A 23,581-nucleotide genomic window follows, 5' to 3' on the forward strand; every position below is an offset into this window, starting at 1 on the left:
AATGATTAAGGATCATGTAAAGCTACCTTCCATTCGGCAATACCCCCTGAAATCCCAAGCTGCTCCGTCAATAGACAAATTAATTCAAGAGCTGTTGCAACAGGGTATTTTGGTCCCTTGCCAATCAGAATGTAACACCCCCATACTTGCTATGCCTAAACCAGCCAAACCAGACCAGTACCGATTAGTACAGGATTTACGTTCAATCAATGCCATCGCATCGCCGTTACATGCTCTCACCCTCCAACAGGATATTACGGTGTATAGCTCCCACTCGGTCATCGCACCACTGAGGCAACTGCAGACTCAGCATCTTACCGCAGCTCGTCAGAATAGGTATGAGGTATACCTTTTGAACAATCCACGTCTGACATTTAACCACTGTACCACTATCAATCCAGCCTGTTTTCTTAGTGGTCCCCCTGTCCATGAAGACGCACCTGGCCACGACTGTTTAGCCTTGATTCAGGAAACTACCACAATAAGGGGCGATTTGAGTGACATTTCGTCAGAACAACCTGACATGATTATGTGTGGTTAAATATCCCACCGGGGTTTAGTTAATGACTTACTGCAGGCCCTTCTTATGCCCGTGCAGATTTCCGTTATTAAATGCGCTGCCCACACAAATGGTAAGACCCCAGTTGACGTTGGTAATGAACGAGCAGATTGTGCAGCGCAGACAGCCGCGCAAATTCAGCAAGTGATGGTGCCTAAAATGTTAAGTCAGACTAAACGATCTACTATAAATATGTCTGCTTCTGACAAGTCAATGCCAACCATCCAAGACGTCATAAGGTTACAGGAGGACGCTCTTGAGAGTGATAAACAAATGTGGAAACGGTTAGGTTGTACATATGATTCTGTTTCCTCTTTATGGACCATGCCAGCACATCAGACTTGTATGTCTGATGTACTGGCTTTATCGGTCATTGAATGTGTACACTTTGCAACTCATTGTGGGGCTCGAGGGGCTAGTGATTTGTTGCTGGACACTTGGTGGAACCCTAAAATGCAGGGGTTGGCCCAGAGCATCAGTAATCGGTGTTTGATTTGTCAGCAATATAACACCGGAAAAGGTATCCCTTGTGGGATGGGGCAAACCCCGTTGCCCAGTGGTCCCTTTGAGACGCTCCAAATGGATTACATTGACTTGGAAAGGTGTCAATGTTATAAATATGTTTTGGTCATTATGGATGTGTTCAGCAGATGGGTTGAGGCGTATCCGACTACCGATAATAAAGCTGCTACTGTGGTTAAAGTTCTGATGCGGGAAATCATTCCCCGGTACAGTAGAGCAGCTCAGTTGAGTTCTGATAACGGCCCTCATTTTCTTGGACAGATTAACCTGCCTCCCTTCTCCAGTGCTATTTTACAGGTGTGGAGCATGATCGGGTGGCTACGCACCGTCTGTGTGATATTTGGCCTCACCTCGCTTGGAGTGTTATTGGCGATGGACATGGAAAAGGGGAATATTATCTATATTTGTAACCCCAACCAATCTACAAGGATACATCACCTATGCAAAGGTGATGTTCTTCATTGCTCCCATATACGAGAACATGGTATCGACTCATGGAAGGTCGTCAAAGTTAAGGAGAATGCAGGAGTCATGAAGCAATTGCACCAATCCCGGCGATGGGAAGGGAACATTATATGGACATTGCCTTGTTTTTGAAATACATGTAAATTTGATTTTGGATGTGTTAAGATTGGTGCAATAAAGGTAACATCAGACCGTCAGGAGAGCGTAGGAAGAGGCTATGAGAAAGAAAGGGGGACTAGAGAGAGGACGGGGCGTGTGAGAAGGGAAGTACAGCTAGAACGTAGGTTACCAGGAGATACACTTAAGTTAGTTAAAGGCCAAACTGAGGAAAACCCGGGTAGTATGAATCTCTTCTACCAGGTTTACCACCGCTTGTATGGCCAGGGACGGGTTGTCTGCTACCCAAACCCCGCAGCGGTGTCTAGGTTATTTTCTGTTTCACCGCTTTGGGGCACTCCCCAAACGGTGGTTCATTGTCAGCATTCCGAGCTACTGCCCGAGCAAGTCACTCTTCCTTACGATCCGGGTTCAGCACCTCCGGTTATTTGCCTTCCCCTTCCTCGGGATAATTCCCATTCACTGCAACGGTGGAGGGCGTACATACCTAGCAACTTCACTGCCAATAGGGATTCCTGGTCGTACGAGAATTGTTTCCGCAGTGAAGGATACGGCGGTTTTTGGTAGAGGTGGAAACGAATATAACATGTCTGTTCCCCACCTGTACGGACAGGAGGTGCCATATCACCCAGGCGTCTGGCCAATGTGTTTGTTACAACACCACTTGCGTTCCATTGAACGCCGGCCTCCAGCTCCTTTGTGGCTGGGCGAATGTCTCTCATATCACTGTCGAGACTAAGGCTTTCCGCATTGCTAGGCGGCCTGAATGGGCGTTTCAAAGCTGGATAAACTGGGCTACTGGGGGATCCTTACGCAACCGATATACTGATTGTGGTGCTAGCCTGCACACGGAGCAAGGATACTACTTTTTATTTAATGGCACAGCGACCAACGTTTTGTCCCCCTCATTTCCCCGCCAAATTGCTATAGGGACTCTAGTCCCTACCACAGTCCCCTGCCCTTCGGCGTGGATGCTGCATGATCAGTTAGCACGCCGGGCAGTCTCTGCTGAATTTTGTTAGAACTGGAAAAAACCTCAGGTTCTCGCACCCAACCGGGGCCACTCAGCCGGGTGGGGGATTCTGAGCATCTTGACACTGGGAGGTGTGGGGGGTTCCTTGGCTGTCAGCAATAGGAATTATTTTATTTGTGGCCTTACCATCTTGGGAAATGAAACCTTGGGAGCCCTCGGGGCAATAACCAAGGAATTGTCTCAGCTACGGTTGTTTGCAATGCAGAACCGGTATGCTCTTGACTATCTTCTGGCCCGTGAGGGTGAGGTATGCGCCATAGTGCAGGGCAAGTGTATCATGGGAGTTAAGGACTTGACCGCTAACATCACTAAATTTATGGATCACATACGGGATCATCTGGACAGAATGCAGGATCCTGGCTCTTGGGGTAACTGGGGATTTGGAGGTTGGAAGGACTGGTTGATAAATATAGCCATGTATTTAGTGGTGGCTATCGGCTGCATCTTTGTGGGCCTAGCTATTCTTAAATGTGTGATGAGTAGAATGCGGGGTGCACTGGAACAGATCAACGCCCCGAAAAACTTAACTGTTAAAATCCATGAGGGTGCAGCAGATGAGGGGGGGCTAAGCCAGGAATTGGAAATGCAGCGACGGATCTTTTTAGATGAGGAACCGTAGCTATGGTTTGGATAGTTCGGTTATCATGGAATGATAAAAGGAGGGAATGACGAATGTGATATAAAATAGTTACTTTAGAGATATTAGTTAATGTAATGTAGAGGTAGGCCAGTCTAATTCTGGTGAGTTCACAGACAAAGGATTTCAGACAGCATGGAAAAGCAGGAAGAGGTGTGTCCACCAAAGCAGGAGAAAAGGATGCTGAGTAATCGGGGCCAGAGGAAGGGATTGGAAGTGAGCCAATCAGAATAGATCAAACAGGCCAGGAGGGATATAGGATGACCTATGGGCGTCGAGTATGTGAAACTTGATACCAGTTGAATTGATTGCAGAGATCCCTTTGTCTCTTTGTTCATTCGCTTTCCTGGATGTAGGAGACTGAATGTGTCCTGTGATTCTGTGAGAGGAATTAAGCTTGCAAGCTAAATAAAATAACTAATGCTGTACCTGCAAATCCATCTCGACTTTTATTGAGGCCAGACTGACGGGTAAAGAAACTTGGGATTCAACAGAGACGGAGACTGTCACCAGGGTCTCAGTTTTCCTTTTCTATTGTACTTATCAATGAATAAATAAGTAGCCGTATGTTCAACTTTGCTGACGGCCTTGCCTTAGTTGAACAAGTGAATCGGATTTAACAAATAGAACACTGGAAAATGCAGTCATCTGCGACATTGGGCGGAATTCTACCGTCCTACCCGCCGGCAGGGGCTTTCCTTTCTGATTTCGAACTTCAACTCTACGTTACCGACAGTTGCTCATCTCTTATTCTCCACTGGAAGCCACAACTCTGCCTATCTTTAACACATCCAGTAATGTGCACCCCTAAACTTCTCCGCAGAATTTCAATGATTCATAGCCCTTTGATGAGCATGATTCTCTCCAGCTCAGTCCTAATTGATGGGACAACTGCTAAAACTGTGACCCCTGGTTACACATTCACCAGGCACTTTTTCCACCATTTGGTTTCACCGAAATCCCAATGAATTCGTCAAAAACAGGATTTTGTTTTCGCCGGCGTATGTTTACTTATTCTAATCATTCAATGTGTTTCGGAGCGCATTGGCAAGACTTTCCAAAGAACAGATTTAACTTCTGGCGCAATGACTAAGGAAAAGCGTATTGTTCTATTATTTCCAGTTTTTCTTGAATACCTGTGTTGCATGTGCTAACTTTCAATCTCTTGGAGCTGTTGCAGAATCTAGAGAATTTGGGGAAATCGAAGCAAGTGCATTCACTATTTATTCAGCGATCACTCTGACAACTCCAGGCAGTCGAGTATCAGGTCTTGGGGATTGGCCAGATTTTAATCCCTTGAGTTTCCCCCAGTGCTTCGGTTCTCTACTGATAACAATTAAGTTAATTCCCTCACTTTGCAAATTCTTTACTTCTCTTATCGAAATTATGCCCTCACTGGGAAGCCGGACTCAATAGATGCGATTCTACACTTATGCCCGTTTCCATGGCGATTCATGCTACCACCCGTCGCAACTCCGTAACGGTTAGTGCAGCTACTTTTATACATCCGCAAAACGTCTTAATATATGCCGTTATCTTCTTTGCTAATTAAAGCACATATTCTATATATTTCCACCTTTTAATTAATCCTTCGGCGGTCATTTGCTGGTTTTTAACGTACCCCCATCATTGGACGCACAACTAGAAATAGGTTGCAAAAATGGATGCAAGCATTCGCGCATAGACACTGCTAGATTACGTCAACTAGTAAAGCAATGGCAAATGGAGTGCAGTCTGGGAAACAGCAAAGCCATCCACCTTGGGTCCAAAAATGTTTGATCGGGGAAGCTGCTAAATTTCTCGTTTCTAATACCTGTCAATTCGCAAAGCGAATTATGGTTTCAAGCGCACAAACCACAGGGAGCAATTTGTCACGTCCGAAATATTATTCCAAAGATTCAAGTAAAGTCATAAGACCATAAGAAAAATTAGCAGAATTGGAGCATTCGGCCCATCGAGACTGCTCCACCACTCAATCATGGTTGACATGTTCCTCATCCCCATTCTCCTGCCTTCTCTCCATAACCCCCGATCCCCTTATTTATCAAGAAATCCCCTTCTTTACAAAGAACACCAGATTTGTGCTTTAAGTTCTGTTACCTATGGGGCTACAGACCAAGACCTGGAAGGTGAAATTCGGCAGAATAGTTATTTCTTCGAACATAAGAATCAGGAGCAGCAGTCGTCAATTTAGTATCTCCAGCACGATCATAGCTGATCTAATCATGGCCTCAGCTCTATCGTCATGTCCGTTTTCGGTAAACCTTAAACCCATTACTACTTCAAAAGCTGCCTAATTCCTCCTTAAATGTACACATTGTCCAAGCATCCACCGAACGCTGCGGTAGCGTATTCAACAAATTTACGGCCATTTGGGAGATATAGTTTCTCCTCATCTCTGTTTTAAATTTGCAACGCATATTCCTATCCTGTCATCGTTAACCTCAAAGAAGCCAGAATACAAAACCGGGGAGAATGTTGGTGTGTCCGATTCAACTCATTTCTTAACTCTGACGTTCGGGTTCTGAAATGATTCAAGGTGCCTTCCTTATTGGTGAAAATTTTGTTTCAGGATTCGAGAAGAATGACACATTGTACCATTTCAAGCAATGGTATCAAAGCGGATAAATTACATCACACGCCACGACGACGCATGGCCTCTGCCGCATCATCAGAGGGCTGGAAGGCAGACATGGCCGCGTCAGACAATGGAACATGCAGCCCCGTAAAAAAGTTGTTTTATTAATGAACACATTCCTCAAACCTTTTTGATAGAGCATAGCCACAGCAGGCGATTTTACACACTATCGTTTGAATGACACTTTTGCAGAATAATTCACAAATTGATCCTGCAAGTAAAGTCAGAGTCTCCATTTCTGTGACTTTCCACGTCGGCTCTGATCAATTTGACAACATGCAATGTCAGTCTTGACTGAAACAGTAACAATGAGCTTGGTACTTAGCTGACTTAATCAGGTTTTCTCATGCCAGCGCCTAAGTATAAATTCTCTTAATATCGACCTGCTGTTGTCACAAACTCCTCTATTTCCACTGCAGTTTTAAAACATTATGGGTAAATAAAATTAATGTCCCATCGAGTCCCTGTCCGCAGCTTACCAAACCGTTTTTATCAGCAGGGTAAAACAGGTTTTACAAGAACGATACCATAACTTGGGGAAACATGCTATATTTTGAACTCGATCTGAAGTGGACCCCAGCGGGGGATGGAAACAACTTGCTATTGGCACAGCTTTGATACACAGGCCGTCTGAGCAGCTGAGCTAATCGGCACCTCATTACTTAGTTAATTCTCATTTATTTGCAAGAAAATCCGTCTCAACGGTAACGGCGTTGCAACTATTATAGCTCTCCTTAAACCACATATACACCAGTGCAGACAGTTCTGGAAAGCGCAATGCAGAAGGGAGGTATTAGCCTTCGAGGGTGTACAGAGGAAAATCAAATGTTATTGTGGGTTAATATATGAATCTTCATGGAAGATAGAGGATAGAGGTTGATATAATTGAGTGTAGTGGATAAGACAATCAAATTTGATGATAGATTGGATGCAGTGAGTTGGAGTAGGAGTCCATATCAGTCAAAATCTTAAAGGTAGATCCTATCTATTGAGGTTGACATCTAGGAACAGATTTCACATAAATTGCGGGTGCAATCTATAACGCTATCCACAGATGGATGTTGAGGCTGGGACAAGTTGAAAATTCCAAACCGAGATGAATAAATCATCGACAGACAGACGTATTCTTTTGTAGTGAATAAATCTGTATAACACGGAGATCAGCCATGAATTTATTGGATGGATGTATATGAGTGAGGCACTGAATTGTTCCTAGTTTAATGTGTACGTGTTTTGGGGAAAGAGGCAGAGTTTCCGATCGTAATTCGATTCATAGAATCATAGAGCCCCGACAGTGCAGAAGGAGGTCATTCGGCCCATCCAGTCTGCATCGACCCTCTGATAGAGCACGCGAACAGTTTTCTACCCTGCAACCCGGTGACCAAACCCAACCCGTACATCCCTGGACGCGAATTTTAGCACGATCAATCCACCTAACCACATATTGGACTGTGGGGGCAAACAGGAGCATCCTGACGAAACCCATACAGACACGGCATGAAGTGGCAACACCGACAGCCACCCAAAGCTGGAATTGAACCCGGGTCCCTGGCGCTTTGAGAGAGCAGTGCTAACCACTGTGCCAACGTATTATTACGCCAATACATCTTCACATATAAACGTACGAATCTGGAAAACGATTAGAGATTCGGCCTCACAAGCCTCCTCCGCAATTCAAGAAGATCATACTTGATCTGATTGCAACCTCAGCGACACATTCCTTACTCCCCTCTAAACTATCACCCCTTGATAAGGAAAAATCTACCTAGCTCCGCCTTCAGAATATTCAATGTATTTTCTTCCACTGCCCTTTGAGGAAGTGAATTCTAGAGACACAATGCCCTCCGAGAGAGAATCATTTTTCTTCAGCGCCACACTGAGTAAGCAAACCCTTATTTTTTAACCATTGACCGCCTGGCTGCGGATTCTCCGGCAAGAGTAATCATCCTCCCCAAGTGGACTCTGCAAAAGTGCCCCTCGGGATCATTAAAGTGTCGATCAATTCTCCCAGTGAACAAGAACATCTGACCTCTGCATCTTCCCACACACTCTTGGTATGAGTCGAGTAAACAAAACTCGCCTGCTACTGTCACATTCACATCCAGGGGCTGGTTTAGCACAGTGGGCTAAACAGCTGGCTTGTAACGCAGAACAAGGCAGCAGCGCTGGTTTATTCCCATGCCGGCCTCCCCGAACCGCCGTGGTATGTGGCGCCGAGGGGCTTGTCACATTAACTTCATTGAAGCCTACTTGTGACAAAAAGCGGTTTTTATTCTTCCATGCATTCTTAAATAAGGAGACGAATACGGTGCCCTATTCTCCAAATATAATCTCATCAATGCCCTGTAAACCTCAAGCATATCCACAATACTTTTGCAATCAATTCTCCTCAGGATGAATTAAAATATCATGTTGCATTTCCTAATTATTTAAAAGAATCCTATATTATTTTCAATCATAGCTCATTAGTAATTGAGACAAGTTCATTTCAGATCACCATTCACTTGCGGAGAGAATCATAGAATCATAGAATTTACAGTGCACAAGGAGGCCATTCGGCCCATTGAGTCTGCACCGGCCCTTGGAAAGGTCGCCTTACTGAAGCCTACATCCACCCCCGTAACCCAGCAACCACACCTAACGTTTTGGGCCCTCAGGGCGTTAGCATGGCCAAACCACCTCAACTGCACATCTTTGGACTGCGGGAGGAAACCGGAGCACCAGGAGGAAACCCGCGCACACAGAATAAGAACGTGCAGACTCTGCAAAGACAGGGACCCAAGACAGTAATGGAACCTGGCACTTGCTAACCACTATGCCGCCAATATTCATAATTGTCTTCGGGATGTCTGTTATAAATGGTTACAAGCTGCATGAATGGTCGGAAGCAAAAACTCCGTGGAATCCAAAAATGTAATGAGTTGTGCCTTTACTGTCAGAGCGTGTTCTGGTATTTTAAGGACATCATTAAGGCCGAGAGAGATTCTAAATCACCTCACGGCCGAGGTCACAGCGAGTTTTGAAAACTTTGCCCCCCCCCCCCATATTCATCAAGCTGAACACTTGCTGCTAGAATTTGACTGAAGGATTCTTGCGGTAAATAACTGTGACATTGGCAACATATTTGTTGTTAGCAGAAGGTACGTCTAAGTCGTATTATCAAGGTAGTGTGTATGGATCATTATCTGAAAATGATTCTGCGCTATAGTGTGTAACAGTGTCTTACTTGTTTTTATTCTGTACGCATTTATTTTATAGTCCTCAACTCGCATTGATCGTTATCTCCCAGAGCGGCCTTGGCCACTTAACATCTCCGAAGGTCCCAACCACAGAAAACCTTCAGCAGAACCCAGGAACAAATCTGTTGACGACACCACATGTCCAACTTTAAAGGTGCGTTAGTGTGAGAGTGTTTGACCTGACGTTTTACACTGGCGACGGGAGGGAGAGCGGGTGCAGAAGAAATATGCAAGAATCCGCATATATCGGCGGCGGGGCGAAGAGAGGGTGAGCAAAACAGTCCCAGAGATTGAGAAATAAAAAAGGAGAGAGCATGGAATGAAAAGAGAGAAAGAAAGCGAGAGGGGGGAGGGCGCGAGAGAGAAATGGAGAGAGGGTAAAGAGGGAGGTAATTAGAAGAAACTCAAAAAGAGACATGGAGCAAAATATAGAAAAGAAAGATCAGAGAATGAATTGAGCAAATAGACGGAGTTGAAATAGAGTGAGGGATAAAAATCCGAGTTGCGCTGAAAGAGCGTGCAGGGGATAAAGGAAGGAAGATGTTATTCGTAATAACGGAAAGCAAAATAGATCAAGAGAACGAGGAAATAAATTGAAAATCGTAATATCCGGGGTGAAATTTAATTCAGGAAAAGAACGAGGGAAGCAGCCAGAGCGGCGGAGATGAAAGCATAACGAGTATCCCTGAACTGAAAGTAACTGTCGAAAACTGAAGCCCGCTAACGCTTCTCAATCTGTTTCATTTCGGAAGTAGCACAAGTTGCACTGCTCCCTGTGACTTCTGCAACGCTGCAGATTTTAGATTGTGTGTGCGCGCGAGTGTGTAGGTGCGTGTCAGTGAGCGAAAAGGTGAGGGAGAGAGCTGCATTGTAACATGAAAGTCAGTGGACGCTAACACACAAATTCATCTGTTCCACAATCTGGTTGGATTTGTTGCGTTCCATGGCACCTTAAACCGATTTTCTATTGTTACAGTCTGGTATTCAGCAGAGTCTACAACTAATGTTTGCAGAGACCACCGCACTGAACAGATATCCGGTAAGCTTTTTTGTTTCTTGACGTTTTTGGCTCAAGAAGCGCCCTCTGCTTCCTGTGGCACTGAGCTTTGCAGACTAACCGCATGTGACCACAAGCCAGCAGCTAAGCTGAGACGTTTATCTTGTAGAATTCTTACCTGACAAAGTACACAGAGAAAGCGAGTGTTCTAAAGATTAAAAGAAATGCGACACCAGCATCAGCAACATGTGATGTGGGAAGATGATGGGTTCAGTTAAGGAGAACCAATATTAACTTCTAAATAAAAAGATAAAGTGGTAATTCTAACCAAACAAATGGAGACATAAGCTTCACTTTGTGCTTAGAAGTTTTTAGTCTTCTAGTTTGTCGATGACTGATTTGAACCACAGCGCCTTGCTAACTGGAACAGCTGCTGCTGTTAAAGAGGAAGTTGTGACTTGCATTTATAGAGCAAAAGGCCACAAAGTAAACACTTCGCAAAGCCATTTGCAGCCAAAAAGTGACTTGATGTGTATTCACTATTCTTTCATAAGATTCGCACACTCAAACTCCGGCCAGTATGTTCTCAAATACGTGGAGGCGCTGGTGATGATGTTTCAAAAGTCACTGGAATCAGGGAAAGTACCAGAGGATTGGAAAATCCCTGTTGTAACCCCCCTGTTCAAGAAGGGAACAAGGAAAAAGATGGAAAATTGTAGGCCAATTAGCCTAAACTCGGTTGTTGGCTAGATTCTAGAATCCATTGTTAAGGATGAGATTTCTGAATTCTTGGAAGTGCAGGGTCGGATTAGGACAAGTCAGCATGGATTTAGTAAGGGGAGGTCTTGCCTGACAAACCTGTTAGAGTTCTTTAAAGAGATAACAAATAGGTTAGACCAAGGAGAGCCACTGGATGTTATCTATCCTGACTTCCAAAAGGCCTTTGATAAGGTGCCTCACGGGAGACTGCTGAGTAAAATACGGGCCCATGGTATTCGAGGCAAGGTACTAACATGGATTGACGACTGGCTGTCAGGCAGAAGGCAGAGAGTTGGGATAAAATGTTCTTTTTCGGAATGGCAACCGGTGACGAGTGGTGTCCCGCAGGGTTCAGTGTTGGGGCCACAGCTGTTCTCTTTATATATTAATGATCTAGATGACGGGACTGAGGGCATTCCGGCTAAGTTTGCCGATGATACAAAGATAGGTGGAGGGGCAGGTAGTATGGAGGAGGTGGGGAGGCTGCATAAAGATTTAGACAGTTTAGGAGAGTGGTCCAAGAAATGGCTGATGAAATTCAACGTGGGCACGTGCGAGGTCTTGCACTTTGGAAAAAAGAATAGAGGCGTGGACTATTTTCTAAACGGTGACAAAATTCATAATGCTGAAGTGCAAAGGGACTTGGGAGTCCTAGTCCAGGATTCTCTAAAGGTAAACTTGCAGGTTGAGTCCGTAATTAAGAAAGCAAATGCAATGTTGTCATTGGTCTCAAGAGGCTTGGAATATAAAAGCAGGGATGTACTTCTGAAGCTTTATAAAGCATTAGTTAGGCCCCATTTAGAATACTGTGAGCAATTTTCGGCCCCACACCTCAGGAAGGACATACTGGCACTGGAGCGGGTCCAGCGGAGATTCACACGGATGATCCCAGGAATGGTAGGCCTAACATACGATGAACGTCTGAGGATCCTGGGATTATATTCATTGGAGTTTAGGAGGTTGAGGGGAGATCTAATAGAAACTTACAAGATAATGAATGGCTTAGATAGGGTGGATGTAGGAAAGTTGTTTCCATTAGCAGGGGAGACTAGCACCCGGGGGCACAGCCTTAGAATAAAAGGGAGTCACTTTAGAACAGAGATGAGGAGAAATTTCTTCAGCCAGAGAGTTGTGGGTCTGTGGAATTCATTGCCCCATGGAGGCCGGGACGTTGAGTGTCTTTAAGACAGAAGTTGATAAATTCTTGATTTCTCGAGGAATTAAGGGCTATGGAGAGAGAGCGGGTAAATGGAGCTGAAATCAGCCATGATTGAATGGTGGAGTGGACTCGATGGGCTGAATGGCCTTACTTCCACTCCTATGTCTTATGGTCTTATGGTGATGCGGAGATGCCGGCATTGGACTGGGTTGAGCACAATAAGACGTCTTCCAACACCAGGTTAAAGTCCAACAGGTTTGTTTCGATGTCACTAGCTTTCGGAGCTATTCGGATTCACCTGAAGAAGGAGCAGCGCTCCGAAAGCTCGTGACATCGAAACAAACCTGTTGGACTTTAACCTGGTGTTATAAGACTTCTTACTGTTCTCAAATACAACACCGAAATCATGACCAAATGATCCATCGTTTTTTTAAAAATCTTTTTATTTGGATTTTGTTATATATACATAGCCGTCCGTTTTCGTTTATTGTACAGCTTCATTCTTACGTTTCTCTATGTACAGTTTGTCGCCGTCTGTCTCGGTGGACAATCCTCCTACCACCGCCCCCACGGCCGCTCTTCCTCACCACCACCCCTGCCTCGCCCCCCTCTCCACTGATGCCCTCCCTGCTTGTTGTGGGCAGATGATCCCCGTCCTCCTCGCCCCCTTTTATCCCCCTATTCTTCTCTCCCCCTGTCAATTTCGGTCGTGATCCATCTCGTGGATGGTCGAGTACCCCTTCCCTTCCCTCAACGTTGTTCCTTTTGACCGTCTCAAACTCTCTCTTCTCTCTCTCTCTCCCCCCCCCCTGTGTAGCGCGCCCCTGACGTTTCTCTGTATTTTTCTTACATCCCGCTTTCCCTATCTACTGGCTGTTGCTTGCCTCGAACATGTTTTGAAACAGACCAACAAATTGCCCCCATGCTGTAAGGAAGCCTTCCTCCGACTCTCGGATAGCGTATTTGATCTTCTCCAGGTGGACATATTCTGATAACTCTGCAAGCCAGTCTGCAGGTGTGGGTGGTGCTCTGGCCGCCAGCCGAGCCGCATTCTCCAGCGTGCGATTATGGAAGTAAGTGCACTGGCCCTCTTCCCCACGTGTAGCTCTGGCTACACAGATTCCAGAAGATTGACACATTTGCGCATGGCTTCACCCTTACTCCCACAATCTTCGACATTAACTCAAAGAAGATTACCCAAAACCCAACAAGCCCAGAAAATGTGAGTTTGGTTGGCCGGGCCACTCTGACATCGTTCACATTTGCCCTCCACCCCCGCGGTAAGAACCTGCTCATTCGGGTTCTGGTCAGGTATGCTCTTTGCACCACTTTCATCTGCATGAGCCTGGGCCTTGCACAGGAGAAGGTGGAGTTTGCCCTGCTCAATGCTTCACTCCAGAGTACCCAACCCACTTTTGTCCCCAGTACGTCCCCCCATTTCTTTCCGTTTGGTCTCGTCTTGTGGTATTCGGGCTCTGTCCACTCATTGTCCATGTATTTCCCGCAGAGTCTCCCTTCCTTAAATTCTGTGTTCATCAGGTCCTCTGATAGTGTGGTATCCTGGGCCCTGGGGTAGCCAAAAGCCTCTTTGCGGAGGAAGTGTTTTATTTGCGGGTGACTCATTTTCTGTCCGTTCGGTGGTTTCCATTCTTCCACCAGTTCGTTCGGCGTTACTATTCTCTCCTATACTATCCTACAGTCAGGAGGGCTAGAAGGGGTCACGAAAAGTCATTGGAAAATAGGGTTAAGGAAAATCCCAAGGCTTTTTACACGTACATAAAAAGCAAGAGGGTAGCCAGGGAAAGGGTTGGCCCACTGAAGGATAGGCAAGGGAATCTATGTGTGGAGCCAGAGGAAATGGGCGAGGTACTAAATGAATACTTTGCATCAGTATTCACCAAAGAGAAGGAATTGGTAGATGTTGAGTCTGGAGAAGGGGGTGTAGATAGCCTGGGTCACATTGTGATCCAAAAAGACGAGGTGTTGGGTGTCTTAAAAAATATTAAGGTAGATAAGTCCCCAGGGCCTGATGGGATCTACCCCAGAATACTGAAGGAGGCTGGAGAGGAAATTGCGGAGGCCTTGACAGAAATCTTTGGATCCTCGCTGTCTTCAGGGGATGACCCGGAGGACTGGAGAATAGCCAATGTTGTTCCTTTGTTTAAGAAGGATAGCAAGGATAATCCCGGGAACTACAGGCTGGTGAGCCTTACTTCAGTGGTAGGGAAATTACTGGAGAGAATTTTCGAGACAGGATCTACTCCCATTTGGAAGCAAATGGACGTATTAGTGAGAGACAGCATGGTTTTGTGAAGGGGAGGTCGTGTCTCACTAACTTGTTAGAGTTTTTCGAGGAGGTCACTAAGATGATTGATGCAGGTAGGGCAGTGGATGTTGTCTATATGGACTTAGATTGTCTGGAGACTTGGGCGGAGAGATGGCAGATGGAGTTTAATCTGGACAAATGTGAGGTAATGCATTTTGGAAGGTCTAATGCAGGTAGGGAATATACAGTGGATGGTAGAACCCTCAAGAGTATTGAAAGTCAAAGAGATCTAGGAGTACAGGTCCACAGGTCAATGAAAGGGGCAACACAGGTGGAGAAGGTAGTCAAGGAGGCATACGGCATGCTTTCCTTCATTGGCCGGGGCATTGAGTATAAGAATTGGCAAGTCATGTTGCAGCTGTATAGAACATTAGTTAGGCCACACTTGGAGTATAGTGTTCAATTCTGGTCGCCACACTACCTGAAGGATGTGGAGGCTTTAGAGAGGGTGCAGAAGAGATTTACCAGAATGTTGCCTGGTATGGAGGGCATAAGCTATGAGGAGCGATTGAATAAACTCGGTTTGTTCTCACTGGAACGAAGGAGGTTGAGGGGCGACCTGATAGAGGTATACAACATTATGAGGGGCATAGACAGAGTGGATAGTCAGAGGCTATTCCCCAGGGTAGAGGGGTCAATTACTAGGGGGCATAGGTTTAAGGTGAGAGGGGCAAGGTTTAGAGTAGATGTACGAGGCAAGTTTTTTACGCAGAGGGTAGTGGGTGCCTGGAACTCGCTACCGGAGGAGGTAGTGGAAGCAGGGACGATAGGAACATTTAAGGGGCATCTTGACAAATATATGAATAGGATGGGAATAGAAGGATACGGACCCAGGAAGTGTAGAAGATTGTTGTTTAGTCGGGCAGCATGGTCGGCACGGGCTTGGAGGGCCGAAGGGCCTGCTCCTGTGCTGTACATTTCTTTGTTCTTTGTATTTTCTATATAGAAGTCCCTAACTATCAGCGTTCCCCCGTCCTGTCTACATTTTTTTACATGATTGTGCTTAGCATGGCTGGTGGGAACCTGTAATTTCTGCAGATGGGGCTAAGAGAACATCGTGGTCAGCCGTTAATTGGTTCTACGTTTTCAGTGCGACTGCTACCACTGGGCTGGATGTGTATTTTGCCGATGGGGATGGAAATGTTGCTCTGGGTAGGGCCCGGAGGCTCGTCTCTTCTCACGAGGCCTCCACTTTCTGCACCTACTCTGAGTTGTGTTCGTGTACCCATCCCCTCACTCTTTCCACTGTTGCTGCAATGTGGTAGTATTGCAGATTTGAAAGTGCCCGGAATCCCTTCAGTTTCCCCCTTTGCAGTGTTTGTTTGGGGACTGTCGGATGTTTACCCCCCCCCCCCCCCCCACCCCGCGCAAACGCCAGAATTAAGCTGTCTACGGTTTGGTAGAAGGCCTTGGGTATGATGATCGGCATTGGTTTAAGCAGGAATGGGAACCTCGGTATCACGTTCATTTTGATCGGCTGCACTCACCCCACCAGGGAGATTGCCAGTACATCCCACATTTGCAGGTCCTTTTTTACTTCATCCGCCAGGTTTGTTAGGTTCCATTCTGGAACTGTGACCGTCTCTGGCTGTTTGGATCACCAGGTATCGGAACCTATTTTTTTTTAAATTGAAGCTTGTCCAGCTCTTTTCCTGCCCCGTTTGGGTTCACTGGTAATGCTTGTCTCTTGCCCTAGTTGAGCTAGTTACCTGAGAACTTTCTAAACACTTTCAGGATCTGCATGATTGCTTTCACAAGTTTCTGTGACTTTGAGACGTATAGGAGCAGTCATCCTAAAAAAAATGAGATTCTGTGTTCACTGTCTCCTCTTTGAATGCCCGTCCAGCTTTTTGCAACCCGCAGAGATTTCACCAGGGATTTGATTACTAGTGTGAACTAGAGAGGGGACAGTGGACATCCCTGACTTGTGCCTCTTCATTGCTGGAGGTATTCAGAGCTGGTGGCACTAGTTTGAACGCTCGCCTTGGGTGCATTGCACAGTAAAACCACCCAGGCGAAGAATCCTGCTCCTAGCCTAAACCATTCCAATATCTCGAGGCAGCACTTCTATTCGACCTTGTCAACACCCTTTTCTGCATCCAGGGAGACGATCACCTCCTGTGCTATCTCTCCAGGATGGGTCACTAATATATTCATCAGGTGTTTGATGGCAGCAGTGAGCTGCATACACTTGACAAAGCCCATCCAGTCTTAGCGACTTGCTCCGGTCCATAGCTCTCCAGCATTTTGGTCAAGAACTTTGCGAGTATTTTGCCCACATTTTTTTCATCGAAATTTAGCGGGCCAAATGACTAGTTTTTTCGAATTAAGGGGCAATTTAGTGGGCCCAATCCACCTAATCTGCACATCTTTGGGTTGTGGGGGTGAATCCCACGCAGACACTGGGAGAATGTGCAAACTCCACACGTACAGTGACATAGGGCAGGGATTCGAACCCAGGTCCTCAGTTCTGTAGCCCCAGTGCTAACCACTGCGACACCGTGCTGCGTCCTTCGTGCCAACGTTTAGCAATGAAATGGGTCTCTATGATTTTCAATCTGTGTGGTCTTTGGCTTGTTTGGATATAAATGAAATTGTGGCCTGTGCAAGCGTCGGAGGCAAAGTGTCCCAGGCTAGCTAATCTGTGAACATATCCCTTAGATGTGGGGCGGGAACCGGCGTGAATTTTTTGTAGAAGACGGCCGGGAACCCGTTCGGTCACGCCTCCTTTCCCGCCTGCATGGAGCTGTTGCAGTCTATGATTTCTTCCTGATCTCCTGGTGCTTCCAGCTTCCACCATCTGTCCCCCTGCACAACTGATGTTTCCAGTGCAACGCGGAAGTGTTTCCTCTCCACTTCCCCGTTGGACGGCACGGAAGTTTACACCGCTCTTTAGAAGTTCCCGAAGGCTTGGCTGACCTCTTTTGGTTCTGCTACCAGTGTGCCTCTACTATCCTTTACCTGAGCGATTTCCCTCGTTGCTGATGCTTTGTCAGCTGGTGAACATGTCGGTGGCCAGCCTTTTACCCTTGTTCGTAGAAGGCCTCTCCCGTGTCTGGTGGAGTTGACGCACTGCTTTGCTACGGCATCGTAGGTTAAAAACCATTTGTAGCTTTTTCCTCTCTGCCAGCAACCTTGTCGTTGGGGCCTCGGAGTACTTTCTGTCGACCTCCAAGGTGGAGTCAATCAGCTGCTGCATGGCCGTCCTCCCTTCCCTGTCTCTACGTGCCTTGAAGGCTATATTTTCCCGTCTGGTCATAACCGTCAGTGCCTCCCAGAACGTAGATGTTGAGACCTCCCCATTGTTGTTTATACTCACGTAGTCGCCTACGGCCTCTGATTTTATTCTGACAGAATGCCGCTCATAAAATTCCTGGAAGCACCGATTTACCCACTGCAAATAAGTCGATATGGGTGTATACCTTCTGTACTTGTGAAAAGAATGAGAATTCCTTTCCTCCCGTGTGTAGGAACCTCCATGGGTCCACCATCCCCATGTGTCCACAGTTCCTTAGCCATGCCTGTCTTTTCACCCGCTCTCGGGCTCGATCAGCCAGTGAGCGTGTCCCGTGTGCAGTTAAAGTCGCCCCCGATTATCAGGCGGTGTGTGTTAATGAGAGGGATTTCCACCATGGTCTTCTAAAAAATTCTGTGTCGTCCCAGTTGGGAGGGTACACATTCACCAGTACACCCAGTGCCCCTTCCAGGACACCACTGACTACGACATACCGTTCCCCCTGGGTCCATCACTGTCTTAGTCTCCGTAAATCCCGTCCGCCTGCTGATCAGACTCGGCCTCGACCCATTGCGCGAATTGGACATCTGACCCACTGACCTTCCATACGAGAAGTCTGTCCTTTTTCCTCAGGTGTGTTTACTTTAGGCAGATTATGTCAGCCCTCAGGCATCTCAGGTGGGCAAAAGCTCTGGATCTTTTCACCGGGCCGTCCAGGCTCCTTACATTGCAGGAGACTATCCTGGTTGGAGGTTTTGGTCCTCCCATCCGTACGGGATCAACCATACTTACCTGTTGGATCCGCCCCTGCACTCCGGGGTCTCATTGTTTTCGGCAGCCGCCCAAAATGGTCTTCGCTCCCACCATGAGGTCGGGCCCCTGCGCTCTGGCATTTCCCTTTGTCCAGGGGGCACCCATCATGTCCGCCAACTATGCGTACGTCACATGGGTGCTCCGCTGCACTGAGGGGTCTGCCTTTATTTAGGACCCCTCCAAACTGGCTGTTTGCGGCGTCATTTTGATTTCTCAGCGTGCTCCATGTCTGCCGACGCCTATTTCTGTCTTGCTGCCAACCCTTTCTTACCTTTCTACCCGTCTGTTCTATGAGTCCCGCCCGTCCCCGCCCCCCTCCTGATGCCCCCCTGTGTCCCCCCCCTTCTGCCCTACCCCACCTCCCCTTGGCCAGCCGCTCCCTCTCCTTGAGAGGTGCACTGTACTGCCCCCACACCTTACTGGCTGTGTTACCGTGCTCGCTCTCCCTCCTAGCATGGCGGCTCCCTTCCCTGGGTTGGATTCGACCTGTCACCATTCTATCTGCCTGTCTCCCTCATTTCACCTCTTCCCCTGTCCTCGTTCCCTTCCTTCGTCCCCTTCCAACTGTAAACAGAGAACGAGGCAGCACAGTCCGGCGCAAACACAGAGTCCACACAGTTGTTCCTGGTTATATTCTGTGTCCTTCTTGCCGCACTTTTTCCTGCCGCCGTCATCGCAGCCGTATTTGTTCCCTCTCCAGATTATTTACTTTACCAACCCGTCAGCCCACGCCGGGGTTCCGAAGTCGTGTTCCTTACCCTGGAACGTAAATGCTGGACGGGAACAGCATGCCGATGTTGCCCTGTTAAACTCGGCCCTCTTTTTTGCAAGGTTCGCCCCAATGTCCCGATGAACCCTAATTCTGTGTCCTTCCCATGAGCACATTTTTGTTTGTCATGCGCACCTAAGGATCTTTTCCCAGTCCCGGTAACGATGCAACTTCACGATTCTCCTTCTCGGCTGCTCCCTAGTTTTGTCTTTTCGCGGGAGCGACCTGTGTGCCCTTTCGAGTTCCGGAGGACTGGGACATCTGTTTTAACCGACCAGGTTTCCCAGCATTTGGACGATGTAGTCCATTGGGTCCCTTCACTCAATGGTCTCTGGTATGCTCACTGTATGGACAGTTTGCCGCTGGGACTTGTTTTCTGGTCCTCAACCTTCCCCTTCAAGTGTCCCTGGGCCACCCCCAAACTCTTCACCTCGCCCTCCAGTGCCACGATCCTGTCTTTCTGATCCGATGATGCCTTTTCCAGGTCCAGGATCGTCCTTTCCTGAGTCTCCAACTTCTTCCCCAGGCAGTCAGTCTATCGTGCGTTGGAGGAAGTCTATCACTTCCGTTACCACCTCCTTCACCACTACATCAAACTCCATTTTAATCGCCTCCCTCATGGCTGCCAGTATCTTTATTAGGAGACTCTTCCATCCGTTCCCTGGTGTGTGCGGAGACATCGCCATTCTCTTCTGTTCCACTGTTCGGGCCGTTGGGGCATCCACTTCACATCGTCGGTCCGCTGGTCCGTCCCCTTGTTGCTCCTGCCCCTTCCCGCCGCTTCTGCCTTCTGGTCGGCTCTTTGAACCATCGTTTGTCGGCATCTTCCTCTCCATCACAGTTTCGGGTGGCTTTATGTGCCAGAAATCTCAGAAAATTAAATATTTTGGGTCTCATTGGAAGGAGAGCCTCCCCATGGGCGTCCACTCAGCACATCACTGCCACCGGAAGTGGTCATCCATTTTTTTTTAGCTCTGTTGGCTGAAAAATATACAATCACGCGGTTTAACTTCCATACATCGGCTGCCCACTTTCACGATAGAGGCTCTGAGCTTTTAATGTCAAAGGAGGCCCATCCTTCTTTCATGCGGTTCCTGTAACAGTGCAAATTTCCAGGCGTGCTGCACCCCAGTAATGCAGCACCCGCCTCTGCCTCCCTGTTATCTATGAAAGAATGCAGTTAAGACAAGACATAAGTTAGCTGCACGAGCTCATGGGGAGTGGTGGAGATGTGCGCGAGATTTAGATCTACCATTATAAGAATTTATTCCATTAACCTTATTATGCTCGACTAGTTTCCGCTGAAATGCACACTTACTTTTGACTTCAAACATTCCCTTCAGTGAGTTCGATATTATTATCATACTTTGAGTGAACACATTACTTCTAAATTCCCCATTGTAATTTTTGATGGTGATCTGATGTGGTTGTTCTCCAGGTATGTTCTTCCCTACACGTGGAAGCATTCTCTCTATATGATGTTTCTGAAAGTATGTGTTGGTTAAAAACCTAGATGGGTTACCCCTCAGAATGCTATTTGCGAGAGAAATGGGATCAACATGTTCGTATTTTCATAAAATCCACTCCGCATTTTTTGTAAATCATGTTTGTAAATCTTCTCTGTACCTTCACCAGGGCATCTATACCTTTGTAATGACATGGCGACTTGAGCAGCACCTAATGCAATCATGTGGCCCAATCAAATTTCAGGCGAAGCTTGCCTCCATTAATAGTTTCCTATTGTCTCTCGGGAAAGAAAACGTAGGGCGGGATTCACCATTGGCTGACGCTGAAATCGTGAAACGGTATTGGGTAGAGAATTCGGTACCAACGCCAAAAACGCGTGGGGGCGCTGATTTTCGCCAAGTCGCAATTCTCCGTCACCTCGAGGCAGTGTCAATGCGACCCTGGACGCATGCACGGTAAACACTGTTTGCAATTCAATATCAGGCCCGACCCGTTAATCTCCAGGGCCTCCGCAATTCTCTGCCTCTGATGGGCTGAGTTCCCAAAGGTGCAGTTTACGTTTTAAAAATTAATTTACGGGCGTCGCTGGTTAGGTCATCATTTATTGCCCATCCTAGTTGATCTTCAGAAGGTGGTGATGAGTTGCCTTCTTGAACCTTTGCAATGATTGAGGTATAGATACACCACGTGCCTGTGGTGTTAGGGTGTGAGTTCCAGGATGTTGCCCCAGCTACAGTGAAGGAGTGGCAATCTGTTTCCAAGTCAGGCTTGTGAGTGACTTGGAGGGAAACCTCCAGGTGGTGGGGTTGGCAGATATCTGCTGCTCTTGTCCTTCGAGATGGTAGTGTTCTGCGGTTTGGAAGATGTTGAGTAAGGAACCTTAGACCACAAAACCATAAGACATAGGAACAGAGTCAGGCCACTCGGCCGATCGTGTCTGCTCCGCCAGTCAATCATGGCTGATATCTTTCTCATCCCGATTCTCCTGCCTTCTCCCCATGGATGTTTTTCAACTACGGACTGGGGCGCTGCCCAGGCAGGAATACCATTACCGCAGTCTGCAAGGCAGCCAGCTTGCCGCGCACCCTCCTGACCACCTATCCTGGCCCATGTTTCTGCAGAGTGACACCGGCCACCTGGGTTTCCCCCTCCCTCACCCCAGCCCCTGCAGTATCCGCCCCACTCACCCGGCCGCAACCCGCCGGCGGGGCACCAGTCTGCCCACTCATGGCAAACGCCCACTGTAGCCCTGCAAAATACTGATTTATTTTCGTCAATACTCTTTGATGATGTAATAAATCAGTTCCTATTTGCCTTGTTTTTTCGAATTCTTTGAATATCTCAGTGGCCTCTCTTATCCTGAACTTCTTGCTGCCCCGCTAATTAACATGAACCTCTTTGCTAAATCGCAGTTGATCAATGGAGATAGGAAGTGGACATAGAAAGTGGAGGGGTCTTTGGGGATTTTGATACACTGATGGGAATACAACATTTTATTTTACATTGTAACACAGTCTATTTTAAATTTGAAACAAACACACGAATTGCAATATCAGAAGAACAGATAGTTCTTTCTCGAAAATCTCAGTCATTGAGCAAGTTGAAAAAAGATGTCGATAAATATCAAGATGTTAAAACTATTAAGAGCTATGAGTTGAACCAATACTCAACTGAGATTTAAAGCAAAAAGAGGTGAAGTTGATCAATTTTTCGAGAAAGAAAGAGAAGACATAACATCAATAAAATTATTATTATTCAATGAAAGGGCAATTTCGCGTGGCCAACCGACCCATTGTGCACATTGTTGGGTTGAGGCGGTGAGAACCACGACGACACGGGAGAATGTGCAAGCGCCACACTGACAGTGAGTGGAGGCTGGAATCGAACCCGGTCCTCGGCACCGTGAGGCAGCAGTACTTACCACGGCGCCACCATGCCGCCCCTAAATTATTCACTATTACAGTAAAGGTGGAATAGAGTAATCTGCGGTTTTATGGCTTGTAAATGGCAGGTAGGATTGACAACTTGGTTGAAAAGGAAAATCTGATCTTTAGCTTTCTAATTTTTTTAAAATTTAAAGGAGCCAATTATTTTTCTTTTTCAATTAAGGGCCAATTTAGCGTGGCCAATCCACCTAACCTGCACATCTTAGGGTTGTGGGGTTGAATCCCACACAGACATGGGGAGAATGTCCAGACTCCACACGGACAGTGACTCAGGGTCGGGATTCCAACCCGGGTCCTCAGCGCCGCAGTCCCAGTGCTAACCACTGCGCCACGTGCCGCCCTTTTAGCTTTCTAAATTGATGTATAAGTCAACAATATCAACCAAGCTAAGAGTAGTTTTATATGCAAAGCAGACTTTGAGTACGGTGGTTTTGTCCAAATCTGACATTCTGGACTCCGACAAAGCGATCAAACCACAAGCTTTTATTCCAGCTTCACCAGTAATACAATATTTCAATATCGGTGGGAATTAAGACACCAAGTGTTGATCTCGCTCGCAGAGGCAAGCATGATGTGGGATTTCATAAATAGATTAGAAAACATTGAAGGCTTTAGACCTAGAAAATTAAGGCAAAAATTCATGACCAGGAACTTCAGTGACTAAATCAAGTATGCTGAACGTATTTATCCTAAGTGCCTGAGGCAACACGGTAGCATTGTGGATAGCACAATTGCTTCACAATTCTAGGGTCCCAGGTTCGATTCCGGCTTGGGTCACTGTCTGTGCGGAGTCTGCACATCCTTCCCGTGTGTGTGTGGGTTTTCTCCGGGTGCTCCGGTTCCCTCCCACAATCCAAAGATGTGCGGTTAGGTGGATTGGCCATGATAAATTGCCCATCG

General features: G+C 46.9%; 1 protein-coding gene across 1 annotated transcript in view; it reads left to right on the plus strand.

Moving 5' to 3' along the window:
* The window catches only part of LOC140411305 (GPI-linked NAD(P)(+)--arginine ADP-ribosyltransferase 1-like), a 41,721-nt gene that overhangs the window by 9,827 nt on the left and 8,313 nt on the right, over positions 1–23,581 (plus strand). Inside the window, exons 3-5 of the mRNA XM_072500427.1 lie at positions 9,230–9,364; positions 10,187–10,249; positions 20,707–20,758. Coding sequence (XP_072356528.1) covers positions 9,230–9,364; positions 10,187–10,249; positions 20,707–20,758 — 250 coding nt within the window. The remainder of the gene's footprint in view (positions 1–9,229; positions 9,365–10,186; positions 10,250–20,706; positions 20,759–23,581) is intronic.

Source organism: Scyliorhinus torazame, chromosome 4 (genome assembly GCF_047496885.1).
Source record: "Scyliorhinus torazame isolate Kashiwa2021f chromosome 4, sScyTor2.1, whole genome shotgun sequence".
Lineage (NCBI taxonomy): Eukaryota > Metazoa > Chordata > Chondrichthyes > Carcharhiniformes > Scyliorhinidae > Scyliorhinus > Scyliorhinus torazame.